The sequence below is a fragment of the Scardinius erythrophthalmus genome (genome assembly GCF_964197995.2).
Source record: "Scardinius erythrophthalmus genome assembly, chromosome: 2".
NCBI lineage: Eukaryota > Metazoa > Chordata > Actinopteri > Cypriniformes > Leuciscidae > Scardinius > Scardinius erythrophthalmus.
The window spans coordinates 35,190,400-35,208,249 of record NC_138222.1 but is presented as its reverse complement, the minus strand read 5'-3'; the positions used below and the strand labels follow the sequence as shown (position 1 = coordinate 35,208,249).

General features: G+C 38.6%; 2 protein-coding genes across 34 annotated transcripts in view; one reads left to right on the top strand and one right to left on the bottom strand.

The window, feature by feature from the left end:
• scrib (scribble planar cell polarity protein) overlaps positions 1-9,277 on the top strand; it is a 106,521-nt gene extending 97,244 nt beyond the window's left edge. For 16 of the 33 annotated variants that reach the window (XM_081359495.1, XM_081359474.1, XM_081359466.1 and 13 more), the window contains 5 exons: positions 1,068-1,207; positions 1,340-1,377; positions 1,733-1,807; positions 4,165-4,219; positions 7,072-9,277. In XM_081359495.1, the coding sequence (XP_081215621.1) occupies positions 1,068-1,207; positions 1,340-1,377; positions 1,733-1,807; positions 4,165-4,219; positions 7,072-7,190 (427 nt within the window). In that variant the 3' untranslated portion in view covers positions 7,191-9,277. Of the gene's footprint in view, positions 1-1,067; positions 1,208-1,339; positions 1,378-1,732; positions 1,808-4,164; positions 4,220-4,306; positions 4,341-7,071 lie in introns of all 33 variants that reach the window. The other 17 variants (XM_081359486.1, XM_081359488.1, XM_081359483.1 and 14 more) reach the window with 3 other exon arrangements.
• Positions 9,171-16,146, bottom strand: kif9 (kinesin family member 9; the record flags this gene model as incomplete). Its single annotated transcript, XM_081389625.1, has 20 exons — positions 9,171-9,591; positions 9,701-9,805; positions 10,624-10,736; positions 10,987-11,166; positions 11,250-11,458; positions 11,586-11,735; positions 12,379-12,515; positions 12,602-12,692; positions 12,791-12,846; positions 12,956-13,054; positions 13,198-13,266; positions 13,410-13,487; positions 13,579-13,643; positions 13,830-13,977; positions 14,138-14,230; positions 14,313-14,396; positions 14,769-14,999; positions 15,080-15,186; positions 15,292-15,445; positions 16,051-16,146. The coding sequence occupies 20 exons, from the start codon at positions 16,144-16,146 to the stop codon at positions 9,502-9,504; spliced, it is 2,355 nt and encodes a 784-aa protein (XP_081245751.1). The 3' UTR covers positions 9,171-9,501.
• Positions 16,147-17,850: the final 1,704 nt, after the last annotated feature.

Below are 17,850 nucleotides of genomic sequence, written 5' to 3'. Positions count from 1 at the left end.
CGTATACAGCAAACCAACGGCCACCAGTCATATGGGATCATACTGCGATACTTTTGTGGTCACTGTCCACTGCCATTATATGAAGAATCTAAAGACAATTTGTTTTAGAAGTTACATAAATATTTGAAAAGTAAAATACGTTGTGATCATATAAAGCCAAAGCTAAACAGAATGCTGTTAAAATGACCATAATGTCCTGTGGCCGGTTGCATAAACCACTTAGACTTAAGGCCCGTTCACACCAAGGACGATAACTATAAAGATAACGATAAAGATATAATTCTAAAAATCGTTCTCCATATTAAAGAATAACAGAGTTCACACCACAACTATAACGATAAAGATATGAGGAACGATATCGTTGGGATCACTTTCAGAACGATTTTTTTCCAGCTGTCAAACGATAAAACACTGACAGCCAATCAGAATCCATTCTAATTTAAAGGTCTCGCGCATTTAAAATGGGGCGCGCGCGCGTGCTTAGAATAAAAAGACCGTTATCGGTCGTTGGTGTGGACGCATATATAGATATCTTTATCGTTATCTTTATAGTTATCGTGCTTAGTGTGAACGGGCCTTTAGTCTTACAAGTTAGTCATCTAATTTCTTTTCTTCAAGATGGGTCTTTTTTTTACAAAATCACAGTTTTTTTATGTCAGTTTACATAAAAAGGTAGATTGTTTTTTGAAAAGTAAGACTGATTAGCCCTAACTAATTGCTTATTGGTCAGATTAGTTCTTAAGACGCAGCTATGTTTATGCAACCGGCCCCTGGTGTCTCAAAGATCTAAATACATTTGAGCTTTGGGTTTGAAAAAGGCTTACATTAGGAGAAGCTCTGCAGTTCCACCAACAAATGAGACATAGTCGGTGCATCTCTAGTTTGTGATCCTTTCTCATAACTTTTTCACATTTTTGACAGCCTCCATCAAATTTACTTCTCCTGTATTAACCAATCAGTGTGCACAGCACCTCTTCCTCTTTCATCTCTCATCCTGTCTCTCTCCACACACCGTTTGCATTCCTCCTTCACTCTCTGTGCCTCACTGTATCTCACTCTCTTTCCAGGATGAAGTCTCTAGAGCAGGATGCTTTGAAGGCCCAGATGGTCATTGCCAAGTCTAAAGAGGGGAAGAAGCGCGGAACGTTGGATCAGCTGTCGGAGTCACCGTCACCTGCGCCCACACCCTCTCCAACACCAATGGAAGGTGATGATCTCCTTTAAATTGATCTGAACAACGAAACAATGCTGAGCTCTGTTTTCACGCTCTGTTGGGTGATGCTGCTTCATTTTTAACATGCAAATGTGTTACATTTATCCACTGTTGTTTCCTAAACAGATATCAGTCCACGGGCAGTGACTTCACCAGGCAGACTGGTATGAGGCTATTGTTATTTATATTTTCCATTTAGCACAGAGCAAACAGCACATTTTGAATCACCAGTAATGTAGTTGACTAATCCCCTTACTAGAATGCCAAACATAAATGTTTTACTTTTTATGATAAAAAAAGTCATGTCCATAGCAAGTAGAACATCATCCATGAACTTTTCCTTTATCTGTTTTCTTTGTTGCCCTTTCTTCTTCCTTCCTTGTACTTTTACATGTCTCTGCTTCTCACCCTCTTGTCCTTCCCTTCGTCCATCCTGCCATCTCTCTTTTGCAATGTTGATTTCCCCCTTCTTTCTCTTTCCATCTCTCCACTGCTTATGCCTGTTTGCTGTCCTTTTAGTCCCTGTCAGAAAAGAAGTTTGACTACCGACAATTCGCTGCCATTCCTTCTTCTAAACCCGTTTACGACATTCAGGTATTGCCTGCATGCAAAGCGTCAAGGAGTCCAGCCTGCCCGAACCCTTTGATCCACTCCTGTCCTCCTGGCTTCCCCTGCTACCCCTGCTGCTCCTCTCCCTGGCCCTTCTGACAACTAGTTCAAAACTATTAACTATTCAGGCCCTCTACTCGCCAGCGTGAGCAGCATGGTCATTCGTGTTACTGCAGCTTTAAGCATCATTCTGGATCCTAGTTGTCAGCAATTTGGGTTTAGTTTTCGGCTCGAAGGACCATTTCCACTGCTTAAACTCATCCTGTTCTTAATCTACTTACATTGTCAATACCATGTGCTTGTCTTCTGGTTATGCAGATGTAGCGTAGAGGCGGGGCTTACAGATTGGTCCGTGGGCTTTGCGTTAATCCAAAACATGGGATAACATACTAATGCACTAAAAAAGAAAACAGCATTGCATTGTCCTCTTCCTCCTCCACTCTGTGTGCGGCCCTGCGCACTCGCTCTCAAAAGAGCTGAATGTGGCTCTGCCGTGTGATTTCACTGGGAGAGACAGTTCTACCGGGGATGCAGGGTGTCATGGGAACAATGGAACGTCGTGTTTCTTGGTGTTTTGTGGTTGTGTTTCGGGATCTTTGTATGAAGGGAAATTGGGCATGTGGGCTGAAGTTAATGTTCCAATACTCTTCCTCTGGCACTGGACCAAAAGACCACCAAATCTGAGAGATTGACACAATCTGTCAAACTGGTGTCTAAATTGGTGCCACTAAATTGATATTAAGTAATGAATGAAGCAATTACGAATGAATGAAGCATTTATGTTTGTATGAAGATTCAGCTAACACATTTATGGCGTTGACAACATTTTGCTGATTTAGATCTGCTGAATATGGATCGTTTCAATGAATAACAATCAAGTCTTTATTGGATATTTGAAAGGGATGATTAATGCTCTGATTTGCTAATCAGGTTATGTTTTTTGTTTTCAAATTTGATTGGTTTGGTGGAGCACAAGTTTTTGTATTATTTACTTGATAAGTTAAGCTGGAACAGTGTGTCTTTAGACTACATTCACAATGTCATGTTTTTGGCCCTCAAATTGTCCTGTGCAGACAGAAGCAGACCCCAAATAATGTGTGTATAATCAGGCAACTGAAGTCAGCCACTCATTGTGGCAAGTTGTTTTTAAGAAATGAATACTTTTATTCAGCGAGGCCACATTAAATTGACCAAAAGTGACTGCATCTCAAGAATTTTACATTTTTCATTTTAAATATGATAAGAAATAAAATCCTGTTCTTATTAAGAGACACTTAAGACTGGAGTAATGGCTGCTGAAGTTTTTTTAATGTTACTGTTTTTACTGTATTTTTGATCAGATAACGCAACCTTAGGGAGCATTAGAGACTTCTCTCACAAACTTTAAGAATCTTACTGACCTCAAACATTGAACTTTTGTAAGTTGTGTGTAAGTTGTTCCCTTTTAAAGTCTCCGTTAAAGCCTAGATACATTTGTTTTGTTGGATTATGTTAAACATAGGTCATTCAAAATGCCTCTAGTCGATCCTAATTTACTGCACTCTGGACTCAAGCAAAGCCATACGCAGGAAGTCTGATAAATCCTTAGATGCTATTTGGTGGCCTTTTGAGACTGCCATTATTTGACTAAGTGTTTACTATGTTGTGTTTATGTGAGTTACTGTGTGAAGAAGCACCTTCACCCTGACTGGGATCATTTAATGTAGTTCTCGGGGTTATTCAGGGGGTGGGGGGGGGGTGAAAAAAAACTGGTTGGCAATGTGTTTTTGGTGGGGGTGAAGGTTTGTTCAGCATGCTTGTGTTGTGAGATTTTGGAGGGACTGTTGTGTGAAGTTTTAAGCAGACTCTGAAAAGCGTTAAAGAGAGCTTAGTATGTTATACATTTTCTTCCAATTCTTGGGAAAAGATGGAAAAGGTCTCTCAAATATCCTTGAAGTGCTTGTTGTGGGTGTTTTGGGGACATTTTCAGCATTAGGCCAATCCTTTACCAGCATCTAACTGGATCTTCAACAGAGGAGCACGAGAAGTTTGTAGGCCTTATGGACCTTATTTTAAGATAGATGTCCCTCAGTAAGTCTGTCCGCAGCTGTTTTAACCCCAGTTTTGAAGCAGCAGCTCCCCTACAGAAGTGCTTTCTGATCAGGTGAAGGTCAAGCAGCGTCTCCCAGAACAGCTCTGTGGCTCAGATGTCTAGAGTCTGTTGATCCAACCGACCACTGTGCCGTTCTAAATATCTCGTCTTGTTTTGCTCTGGTATTTGTCTTTTGGGTAGGAAAGAAAAGATGAGCTGTTGAATTCTTACTGAACGTTTCCTCCTCTTACGCTCTGTCTCTCTCTTGCAGTCCCCTGGTGCAGGTGATGACGTGCGCTTCATGGATGATGCCTCCAGTAACCCTGGTAAGATCCTCAGAGTGAATTCAGTCTACTGGGTATCTTTATGTGTTCACTAGTACTTGGCTTACAGTTATTGTCCCCTTGACACAGGTGACTTCCTTGGATAAATGCTCTTCTAATATTGGTAGGAGATCTGTTTGTGTGTGAGTGTGTGTGTGTGTGTGTGTGTGTGTGTGTGTGTGTGTGTGCGCATATGCATTGGTTTTTGATAAGAAGCCTGCTGTACTGCACTTGTTTATGGGCTAAACCTATCCACCTTTTTTCTAATAAGCCCCATGACGCTTTGCTCGAATTATGGGAGTAACTTCCATTAAACTGTAAACAATCAGTGAAAGGTTCGGTCTATGAATGCAATTAGCTTTTTCTAAAACTGGGTACCATGAGATTACATTTTTCTACTCACCCTTCAACCACCGAACATTAAAAGGAATTTTAAAAGTTGTAACAAATTACTACAACAGACAAGGAATAACCCCAAAAGCTTGATTTTCCGCAGCAATATTACGAACGTGTTAAATATCACTGTAGGAACATTGCGTGATATTTCAAAATGATTTCCATCATTTTGACAGATAATAAATCTTGTATTTTCCTGCTTTAGAAACGTTACAGTAAACACTGCTAATAGAGAGAAAAAGTGAAAAGCAGAGACAATCACATTTTAAAGCATCCGTGTGAAAACAAACCTGGAAAGAGACCCTGAGCATTTGGAGAAAAACAAGAGATATTAGTGCATTCCAGTGAATTATTCATGGGATATATGGTAAATTAAATCGGGACAGCAGGCCACAAATGACCAGTATGTTGTCTTTTTTCATGCTGTTACAGCAGAATACAAAGAAAAAAATGTAATCAGGAGGAAAAGAATGCAGCGACTGAAAATAGCTCTTTCCGTAGATATTCTTGTTATACCATGTCACATAAAAATTCCAGGTGTTGCGTTATTCTCCTGAAGTCTGAAAATAGCACACAAAGGAAATTTTACAGCTCATTCAGTCAAACTGACAAATAAGGATTATTTATAGGGCAACTTTATGATTTGAAATTATGTTTCAGTATTTTTAAGTTGAACTGTCTTTCATAATCTAAAACACGGTAGGCTTGTTAGGAAAAAGGTGGATAATCTGCAATTTCTTCAAAATTACAGAGGTTCAGATGAGCTTTCAAGGTTACTTGATTAAGAGTTCTACCAATTTTTCAAAATAGGTGTGTCTGAACCACAGCCTGACCACATGAACTGCATGTGAATTTTAGCAATCTGAATGTAATGCCACATGCTGTAGTTTGCCAAAACAGTAACATAAGTCTTAAAATAGATGAAGATTTAAACAGCTACCTTCTGTTTGACGTAGTGTGTAACAGCAGTTGTCAACACAGTCACATAACTTCTTAACCGATATTTGTATTATTATTTTTTATGGCTGAAAACCGATCAGTGTTCCATATTCTATCGTTTAAAATGCTACAAGTACAATTTTGAGAATGTGCTTAAGATTACATTTAACAGTTATTGAGTTGTTGCTGTTCTTAAATGAGCGGTTTAATGTAAAAACAGAAAAAGAGCATGCACTATAAAATATCCAATATCAACCAACATGTCAGGAATAATGTACATCCAGCTTGGTTGTTTTTGCTAAATAATTTTTGCCATAACTGGCTAGATGTACATTATCCCAGTTATTACACAGCTGCTTGCCACATTAGTAAATAATTGGATGCAAAATATAGATTTTAGTTTAAATATTTAATTTGCTCACTTTTAAAGCTTCCACAAAGAAAAAGAGTTCCTTGCATGAGCTTAGATGAACCAGCAAGTAAAAAAAAAAAACAAAAAAAAAACATTTAAGGTATAAGGTCATATTACTTATTTGGTGAAAAGCTGTGTAACAAGTGGTGACGTGGCCATACATATTGATTTGAGGTGAAAAAATCTTATCTGTTTATTATCTTAGAATCCATTATAGTAAAAAACAATCATTCTGGCAACAATACGAACTCTTCAGCAATATTACAGTATTTTAATACTCCAATTTCAATAGTCGATAAGTAATGTTACCAGTTGAGTTTTAATGAAAGAGAGAGAGAGCAATATAAGCTCTCTGTTATAGTTTTGCTATTGACGACGGCCATTATTTGGAAATATCATCATTTGGAATGTCACATCTGACAAGTCAGAATCAAGTAGTCCAGAGAGCTGTGAAATAAGATAAAATTCTTTAAAAAAAAAATCTTTAATATCGACCAATAACCGTTATAGTTCTGATATATTGTGCATCCCTGTTGTGCATAACACAACCCTGCAATATTCTGAAGTCTCTCTGCTGTGGTAAAATGCTCCTAATGTTAAGTTTTATTACATTTTGAAAAATTGGTGAACCTGTTGTTTGTACATCTAACAGATCTTTCACTGCAAGTTTCATTAAACTGGGTGTTAATTTCATAATCAAGAGGACATTGCTGTAGAGTACACTTATATATTTGTATCTGTGTGCTTCTAACCTCAATTACAGTGTCTTGATAAGGCACCCAAATGTCATCAGTGCTCTGCAGGGGTTTTTCTGCATGGTGTGCAGCTCCGCCTTTCAGCTTATGCATCATCGAATGGCTCTCCTGAATCACTGCTTTGCGGGAGTTTGGGGGTTTAGAACTGAAATCGGATGGTATGGGGCTTAAAGATAATGGGATGGTTTGGAAGTGTAAATAAAAGGCGGCATCAATGTTATTGTTATAAAAGCTGTCAATTAGGAGATGGCAAATTTCTTATTTTCAGTGGTTGAAGGTGCGCTTTACATGTGCAGCGTTAAAGACTCTTCCTCCTCTTGCACGATAAAATGTCATTCATTTTTATTTTCTAGTTGTAGATCCAGAAGTTCCCGTGGCCACCACATCTGCTCTAGAGGAGATGGCTCTCTACAGTAACAAGCGCAAACTACGACAGGGCCGCCGCAGCCTGGAGGCTCCTGTGCCCACGTAACCGTACACTCACACACTAATGCATCTGAACTGTGAAGATAAAACACACATAGTGATCATCTAATACTAAAAGATGTACAGAGATATTAAACCACTCTTATTTCAGTGCCGACAACACAGGTTGGGAGGTTGAGCTGATGGGCTTCTCACAAATGCTAGCTTTGCCTTTTCAGTTGAAAAGGATTGCTATGAAAGGTCCAGAGGATGGCTGATTCGTTTACCCATTCTTCTCAATTTTTCTGTCTGTCACCATTTTAGAAGCAGAATTGTTTTAAGAGATGCTGTGGGTTTTTCTGAACACTTTGAAAACATTCTCTAGAAAATGTTCTGGGCGAAATGTGGAAAGGCAGAAAAGGGGATTTTTAAATGTATCCGTCTTCATGTTTTGGGACATTCAGTTTGCAGACAACATACTGCTACCTTCACTGCCCATGTAAGCCAGAATTTCACTTTTGTTGTTTTAATTCACTATCAGAAAGAAAAGATTTTATTCATTTTAAATGTAATTTATTAATGTAATATACTGTTTTTAATCTATGGGAATCCAGTACAATAGAGGAACAAATTGAGGCTTTTTGACATGTGTATAAGCTGATTACTTGTTATTTTGTGATGAATTTTGGGATTGGTATACATTTTCTTGCACGCAACATTTTAAGATTGAAAACGAGGCCTTGGCATAAAGCTTTATTTCCATTTTATATCCATATCAGTTTCAAAACAGAATTCTCTTTTAAGGTGATGCAAATGAATGTAATATTTTTGAAAGGTTGCGTCTGACCTAATTCAAAGATCTGTTCTAGACCTTTTCGGAATGTGTATGATCATGCCATATCATAAAGACTGACCTACTATATTGAGTAGCGTCATTCTAAACCTTTTGATTAATCTCTAGTCTTCCTTGGCTGGACTGGGAGAGTAAAATGAAGACTTTTTTTTTTTGTTCTTTTGGTGCTCTAAATCACCTAAAATGCGTTCTCCATTTTTTTTTTCTACTCCTTGTTCTGGGCCATGTTGTATATCTATAAATTGAATCATTCCCTTTACTACACTGAGTGACCAGAGTGGAGAATTTCACACTGACAAACACTCAACTCTCCATAAACATTTGGTACCATTTTGGGAGTGCGAGGAGGCAATCAAATCATCTGAGAACAATTGGTCTCTATTAACATCTGCAAATCTTCCTCATATCTTTTCTTTCTCTTGCTCTTGCCAGGTGTGTGAAGGTAGTAGGTGTTTTCTAATCTACATTTTAATTCGTTGAACTTATAAAGCCACTAAAAAGCTCATTTTGTGAATAATGTATAAATGCTTTAAAAAAAAAAAAAAGCAGCAAAAATCAGAGTTGAATCTGAGCCTTTCTGCCCCAAGACCAAACTAAAGTCTGGAGGGTGTAGATGATTCTACCAGGGTCTTGACTGACTGATCCCTGTGTGTATATTGGTTTATTGCTTATTGCAATTTTAGTGTCAATCCTGTGTGAGGACTAAGACGATATACTTTTATTATTCCTTCAAATAAACATGCTTTATTTCACTGTTATCAAATCAGTTGTTCACCACCCTGGCTGCCATCAACACTGTGTCCCAATGAACCTGTCAAACATATTAAATAATCTTTTTTATTTTATTTTACTAATCTTAGCTTTTGTGTTGCTCTCATTGACTGAAATTCAGTTTTGGTTAATAACAGTTTGGGATTGCTCATCATTGATTCTTTTTTAATGTAGTTTGAGAGAAAAAAAAAAGTTGGTTTTCTGTAACCAATGAGATAATGGGATTCACTACATTTTTACTTTTTCAGAGCAAAAGAGTTTGAGCTCTCTTATTGTTTTCCTGTCTTGGTGGGGAGGATTTTTGTTTGTTTGTTTGTTTGTTTTTTGCTAAATGGGAGGGTGGGACAAAAGGTCTGGGAATAGAGCTCATTCAGGACTGTAACTAGTGAATTTGTACAACCAAAGAAGTCTATTTTGTGGTTCAGGAATAATAAAGTTTACTTTTCATTTAACAACCTGATGTACTGAGGTTGTTTTTGCCTCTGATTAGCGCAAAGTGATGTTTTCTTAAAGTGGAGAAATATACTGTCGTGTGTAACGAGTACATACCAATAACAACGTACAGTCAAAAATACGCAGTACAAACATTTTCTAGACAGATTGTCTTTGTGTTTGAACAATACAGATTTGCACATTACACAGCACAAGCAGCTTTCAGATAGCAGGTGTTTTCATGTTCTACCGATTTCAAACATCCATGGAAACGTGCTTCAGAAAGTGTAAAGAGTGAGACTGAGCGACTGAGACGCCTTCATCAGATGATTGAGAGAATAGGACGGAGTTTTATCTTACTCCTGCTGCCTCTCACTGAGTCTGGACTCTGAGAAGCCTGTCTGCTTCCCCTCTGTAAAGACAAGATGTCTTCATTATATTGTTGCATACATTTAGCATTGCATTCAGTATTATTTGAGTGCTGAGTAATGAAAGCTAGTATCAGGTGTAGTGTGTCTTACCCTCTGTAGAGTCCTGTTGTAGGCATTATAAAATGACACAGCACTGGAACTGTCTGCCTGCAGCTTGTGACACAGAGTATCACAGTGCTCTTCATCATCCTCCATCTGTCCAGTAATACAACATCTGACACGGTCACACTTGAACGAGCCTCACACATTTTACACGAGTGTCATTACATCATGTACCACAAATATTTAAAATCATGAGGTGTTTCAGGTGCTACAGTGGAGCCAGAGATCTTCACTCAGAAATTAAAATCACATCCTTGTTAAAACAGCAATGTTTTAAGAATTACTAGGAAGCATGTGCTAACAGTTTTTAGAAAATATACAGTTTATGTAATCATATCAAAATGAGTAGTGCCATTTAATGTATATCTATTACCATTTAAATGTTTGGGGTCTGTAAGTGTTTTTTTTGTGTGTGTGTGTGTGTGTGTGTGTTTTAGATGTTTAGTCTCTTATGCTCACCAAGGCTGTATTTATATAATCAAACAGTAAAACAATTTTGTGAAATATTTGTACTATTTAAAATAACTGTTTTCTATTTGAATATATTTTTAAATTGAATTTATTCCTGTGATTGCAAAGCTGAATTTTCAGCATCGTTACTCAGTGTCACATGATCCTTCAGAAATCATTCTAATATGCTGACTTGTTGCTCAAGAAACATTTAATGTCATTATCAATGTTGAAAACAGTCGTGATGCTTAATATTTTTGTGGAAACTGCAATACTTTTGATTAATATACAGTTTAAAAGTTTTCAATTTGAAAACTAGATCTTTTGTAATAATGTAAATCTCTTGATAAATTGATTGCATCGCTGAATAAAATGTCTTCCAAAAAAAAAAAAGTACACTCAGTAACACTCGGGTCTCAAGTGTCACGGCCTTCGTGAGCATATGTGTGACTCTTACTGACCAGAGCTAAAGCTTTGTCCACAGGTATGTGACCTGGCCTAAATGGTCCGGCCTCCAAGACTGACAGCACTTCATCCGGCAACAGGAAAGACTCATTGTACCAGCTCTCAAACTCTGCCAAGCACAAAACAAAAGTGCATTACTGATTTTAGAGAAGGATGAACATAAGTGAGGTGTGGTAAGTACAACTATGGAAACATCTGGATAGATCAGGAAAGTAAATTTAGATACATTTTTGTCACAAAATGTTGACAATCATAGATTACAACAATAGCTATCTGAATTGGTGGAGGTTTTGAAATTCTAACCAAAAGCCTGGAAACAAGCGGAACTACATGTTGTGTAGAGAACTACAGGAAGTCACCTGTTAGCAGCCGTGTGCGGCACTGATTCACCAGGTGCTGACAGTAGCTGACTTCCGTCTTTGTGCATCTGAGGTCCTCATAGGCTCGTCTATAACGGTTCTTCAGCTCTTTTAGCTGCATCAATAGAGCTAGTTCAGCCTCTTCCATCACAGGCTCCCCCTCCGCACTCACAAACTGACCTATAAAACCAATGGCTTCAGCTTCATACGATTACTACATCTCATTTAGAAAGGAGCTCATTTTTACATCATGTAATGCTCACCCTGGCTTTGTCTTCGCTCTCTGAACTGTCGCAGTTCATATGTAATATTGTCAAGATCCCGTTTAGTCACATTGATGACATCAGTGAGTGTGCGTAATTGGGACGTGCGGTCCAACAGCACAGCCTTGTTCTCCTTTAGTATGCGGTTAATCTCACTTCCCCGTTCTGCTTTGAAATCTTCAAATGCCTCCGCTTTGGGCGGAGGAGAGCTGAGAAATGAATTTTTATATTAATGTAAGCTGACGTTCATATTTATTAGTACCTGCGTTACTTGGTACCTGTCAGCAGAGGTCCCCTCAAGCTTACAGGTGCTGCTGATGTATGTAAGGAACTTACTCAGTTCTGTGTTGTTGTTGTTGTTGTTGTTGTTTTGGATCTTGTCGTTGGGGCTCTTGTGTGGTCATGCCAGATTCACTCATGTTTAGAGGCTGTGCGGCTTCTACAGTTGTGTTTTCCACAGGCCACGGGCTCATTGCTCCTTCCTTTCTGTTCAAGATAAGATTTAAAGCACAATTTACAGCCTAGTAGTCCATTTCTCTTAACTCCAAATGCTCTTGTAGTTTATGGTGAGGTTTTGGTTTTTACAAATGGTGTACTGGAATGGCCTTTTAAGTGTAAATTATTTCTAGAATGACAAATTTGTCAAATACGATTGTCATGTATTATTTTGTCGTTTAATCTTTATCAAATTAAATACCAAAATGTGCATTCCTAGAAAAATGTCTCTGGATAGACTGACACAAAGACATCATACTGTCTTTCATCATGTCTAGATGTCTATTGACAAAGAACAGAGCTGACTAAACGTAGTTGCTGAAAGTCAGCGCAGTCTGCAGATTTTGAGCAGTTGGAGTTGACATTTCACAGAAAATCAAGTGTTTCTGTTAGAGTTTATTGTGTTCTGGTAGTGTGTGATCCTCAATCATGCCTAGTTTTTCCTCTGTAACCATTTACAAAGTCGGCATGCTTAGATGTCCCTGCATGTTTCCTAATAATTGTGTTCAGATTTTTAAAAAAGTTGTGCAGTGTATTCCAGCCATAACAAGACTCTAAATCTAAACATGGATGCTTAGTTATTTGCTCACATTTGTCATATCGGGCCTCAAGCATTAGGGAAATAAGATGTCACCTGCTGATCTGTTTGTCTTTTCTTGCTTTACTTGGTTTAGGTGACACTTCTCGTTGATGTCTCTGTGAAGATTTAGCTAAACCAAGGCCATATCCACAGCTCTCCACCTTTCCAACAGCACAAACAGACCCCTGCGCCTGTAGCAGAGTTCATGAGGCATGTGACGTCCTTTTCTGTTCTTACTGAAGTATTGTTGTCTACTGAATATCTGTATAGCACTAACCTCTGCAACAGTAAATGGTGGTGTGTTCATGTCTTTCTCTACACGAGCATTTCTCGGATAGAGTTGCTCTCGCAATTTCGTTTGCTGCTCCCTATTTAATACATATATATATATACACATTCAAACATAATTATATTGACTTCCATTATAAATATGTTAAATTGTTGATGAAGAGGTAACTGTACTTACAGCACCACTTTTTTGAACTGGGCAAACACCTCTTGGATTTGTGTAATGCTAACAACCTGAAACATTAAATCGTTTATTCAGTTCTTAAAAAAATTAGATTAATTCAAGAAAAGGTAAACTTGCATATCTGAAGCACTGATGTATAAACTATAGTATGGTGTTTACCGGAATCTCAGGCAGTGATCCAGACAGGTATCTCTGCACCTGACTCCTCACTTCCTCCACCTGGGTTTCCGACAGGATCTCATTAGAAACCCGATTAGTCTACGAGTAAGGAGGACATTAAAATGACCATGTGGACCAAAGTCGAAGCTTGGGAAACCAGAATGCGGCGTTCATTTGTTGATGTGGTAATTGTGTTGTGTGTGAAAGGCACAGATTCTGAATGTGCACGTGTTTGTACTCACCAGTCTGTTACACATAGACAGCTCCTCCTTAAGAAACTGGATTTCTTTCTCTAGTCTTTGCACCTGAAGCTTGATAAACATTCACATATGAAAGGATTTTCTGCACTAAACTGTTACACATTAATTGAATGTGCAGATGAATCTTTTTTAGATGTATTATTATAAGAGGATTTAGAGTATTAGCTTTGTAATACACATGAACAAAGTCTTACCACTGGGTCGACATGTTCATTGATTACCGGCTTTGTCTTCACACATTTCATTCTGGTGGCAAAGCGAAGAGTTGAAAGCTGCCAAAAGAACCAAAAAAACAAAGAAGCTGTGTGGGTTTTCTAGACTTAACAGACATGTCTCAGTGGATTTATAATAAAAACATCTCACCGTCTCTTCGATTTGTGCCCCTTCACCGTATACGTTTGCCACAAGCACTGTGTTACAGTTTCCTCCTGTGTAGGTACAGTTGAGCCAGAGATAAATCATTAACTTACATAAATTAAGATTTTCCCAATGTTCAAAATGAATGTTTACATGCTGATGTTCTGTGGCTGAATACTTAAAGCTAGCTCAAATTCTAATAACTAATGTTGGTTTGTTGGTAAACTTCTATGGGAATAATTGTTAAGCACACTAACCAAGTGAGTCTTTGAGAGCATGGGTAAGTTTGCACTGTCTAAAGGGAACATGTTCCCTACGACTGTCAGCTAGAGCCAAAATGACCTGCTCCAGGAAAGAAAGGGACTTGTTGATATACATTGCCTCCATTTGGACTTGACCCTCTGACTGGAGTAAAAGACAAAAAGTAGAGTGAAAAAATTGGAAACTGTATGCATTTGAGGAGCTTGCCACGATTAACAAATTAGTGCAAACAATGCTGAACTTTTCAACAGTGCACTGCTAACTGCACACTAAACTCTAATGATGAGAGGAGAAATGAACTGACCCCAGTTTTGCTAAGTCTCTCAGATCCCGCCAGGTCCACCAGGTTCAGTTTAGAGGTGATGTATTTTGCTTCTGACAGTGTGCGACAGCGAGACTATGCCACACACAAACACATATGCAAAAAATACCACCGATTTTTTTTTTTATCTTATGTTCAGTATATTTCAGGCACTTACCTCAATGTGGACGGTAAATATGCAGTGAGACCTGGAGGAATGTTTATTAAGGGCATGTTCTCCAATAATTCTGTTCATCTCCCCCTGTCAGTGCAGTGAGATCAGTGTTATTTATCACAGATGTGCCTATTTCGTCTAAATCTGTAATGAAAATATGAAAATCCAATTCTGAATGTTGCTCTTGCCCATGTGGGCAAACATTAATGTTTTTGTCATTCTTTCATAGGTCTTTAATGGAGATTCTCTGGTGGCGGTTATATCGTATTATTTGTCATTAGGCAATTTGTCAACAGAAATGATGAAAGATAAGAACAAACCTTTGCCCTTAACAGGGCAAACACAACCTGATAAGATTTCGGTTTACTGGAAATAGACCTTTTGATTAAATAATTATGCATTCATGTTTTGTTTTGTTTTTTATAAGCTGATCAATGACCTTGTGACTTTACCTCTTACCTCAAAAAGCAGGTTAAGAGCCTCCTCTTCATTGTGAACCAGATGCAAAGACAATCCTTTGACTGAGACTCCACCTCCTGGTTCTTCTACCACAGTTAAGACTCCACTGTGTGAACCTTTTCCATGCTTTAAGCTGGAGAGCAAGTCCACTATTGTCTCATTATAGATTTCCAGAAAAGAAAGGTGAACAGAGAATGAATGATCTACACGATCCGCCACCTCCTGGAAAACCTGAGGAATTAAGAGATGGTTTATTAGCCATAAGAGCTAAAACGTTGACTATGTTCTTCTTTTTCGTGGGTCTCGATCACCTCCTGTAGGGCTCGAGGAATGATGCCTCTCTGTTTGTAAGTCTCTGCAGCACCTGTCATAGTGTATGTTTTCCCCGCTCCAGTTTGCCCAAAGCACATTATTGTACCTAAACACACAAATGGCTTTCCTAAACATTTTATTTCAAAGTATAAACTGCCTCTGTAAATGCTTGTGATTTCAGATATGATACATATGCATTTGAATGACCAACCATTGTAGCCCCCAAAGGTTCCCAGCACTACACTCCGGGCTACACCATCATAGATGTCCTCTTGTGACACATTGTGCAGCACTCCATTCAGCTGAAATAACCATGAGCTCTGATGATTGTTCCTCTTTCCTTTCTTGGACTGTACTCTCAAAGTCTCAGAGATAAAGAGAGGGACAGGGGTAAGCATTCTTAAACATTAGCATCACATTAGCGTCTGTTTTATGTGGGCACGTTTCCTGTGGGTTTGGCTCAGTTGGTTAAAGGTGCATTGTGTTATTCACCTGTGATCCCCAAAAGTAATTGAATCATGTCTGGTATTACATTTCTGGAGGAAAGTTGTAATAATAATGTTTTAAAAGCTTATTTGAACAGTATTTTATGTACATTTAACGACCTTCATGTTTGGCTAAATTATAAAATATGCCTTTTTTCTTTTCTTTTTTTAATTTTAGTTCAATTAAAAAAAAAAGAATCCTCTTATTCTTCTTAAACTACTTAAAATGTATGCATAACAAAATGTAATATTTTTTCTGTCTTAGTTTTTTTTAATAATGTTTAATAGTAGTTATGTTTTTGCAGCTATTTAGATTTGTTGGAATTGTATTATGTTTTGTGTTTATTTTGGCATGTTTTGTATTTCGTTAAAGTAATAAAAAAAACAGAAGGCTTTAAGAAGCAATACAAGACCAACTTCACAGATTAGTTCATTTAACAATTAAGAACATTTAGACAAAAGATAAATGTTGGCACATTGCATACCTGCTGGTCAGGTAGGCATTCGATAAGCTCGTGCGCAAAATTGGCTGTGGGTCGGATGCGAATATACACCTTTACTGGAGAGCCCTGCGAACTCATGGTTCCTGCAATGTAAAGTAGGCTATCTGTCACATACAGCACGACAAATCAGTCTGAATAGGCCATCATATGACATAAGAGTGCGTTTTGAATATCAAATATTGAATCAAGAGTCAACTTTGTGCTCTCGAAACTCACCTGTGTATCCCGTGCGATAGCACAACACATACTAGCCTAGCTAGCTAGCTGTTGTTGGAAATAGTTCGTGTTGATGTCGTTGTCATGACAATGCCTCGAGCTTCGCACTATGCGCTGCGCAGCACTTCTGGTGGTGGTGGTTATCTTTATTAAACCTGTAGCTGCTATCTGAGTCCTCGTGGTTACAATCATACACAATTCGGTTATTTGCTGGAATAACAACACGCGCATTCTATATTTTACTAGTACCCTATATCATAGTAACCGCATTCTCAGAAAACCCGCACTATTGGCTCGTTTCCACTGAGCAGTACGGTACGGTACAGTACGGTACGGTTCGGGTCTGTTAACCATGATCTGGCTAGCGTTTCCACTGCCAACAGTACCCTTACTTGATAGGCGTGGTGTTTCGATCTACGTCATTTTCGCGCGAAGAAGAACATAGTAAACTACAATGGATGACATACAGCAGATCTTGTTCTTGCTCCTCGACATATTTGTCACAAGAAGACAAGCGCCGACATTAGGCTTTTCTCAATATCAAGTACACAAAGTTTGTACTTGCCATGTGCGACTCCTACATGCAAATGGTACAGCGCGTTCTTAAAAGCGTCACTCAGCTCGCTCTGCTACTCCGGTTATCTCTGTCACTCTGTATGTACATTTTAAAGGGGACATATCATGCTAAATCCACTTTTTTAGCCCTTAAATGCATTTTGCTGTATATTTGGAGTGTTTAGAAGTACAGAAAAGTTAAAATTATTCTCTTCAGGTGCTTCGTTGATATCTTTATGTTTTGTTTTTATGTTTTTTTCTGTTATCTTTCACGTTTTGTGAACTATTACGTCACAGTATTTGCAGCGGAACTGCCAAATAAGGACATTGACTTCCAGCCCAACACTTCGAGCAATCCGCCATTTTTATTTCTCGCTGCAATTTTGTAGTCCAAGCTAAAAGATGCAGAAGTTACGAGAGGGTAAGTTAAAATGTTCGGTTGTTGGATGTAGTAACCCACACGCTTCATTACACCGTCTAATGTAGATGAACTGCCGCGCTTGTGACAGGGCCATAGACTGTGGACAGGGCGCATGTTTAACTGAAAGAACGAGCAGAGAGAGAGATACCCGGTCGCGCGCGCGCGCGCTCTCTCTCTCTCTTCGGAGACAGGCGAAAGTGTAAACAAGACACCGTCTCCAAACTAGACGCTGTCTTGCTCTCTCTCCCTCGCACATATTAATCAAAATAAATCGACACAGTGGTAAAAGGTCGGAAGACCAAAGTTTCATGTGTAAATACAGTAACACACCATTGCGATACATCCATATGAAGACGTTGTTCTGCAGGTTCGTCGTCTTCATTTTCATCTCGCTCCGGCTCCGACTCTGGCTCGAACATGTAAGGCTGGCTGGACAAGTCTTCTATTGTTGACATTTTAATAACGTGTGAATAAAAAGTTTCTGTGCCGCTAGATAATCGTATCTCTGCTATCAAACTACAAAAATGGCCGAACGGGGTGGAGTTGAACCGAGTGTGATCTCTGCAACCTGGAGAGGGGGCGGGGTATGA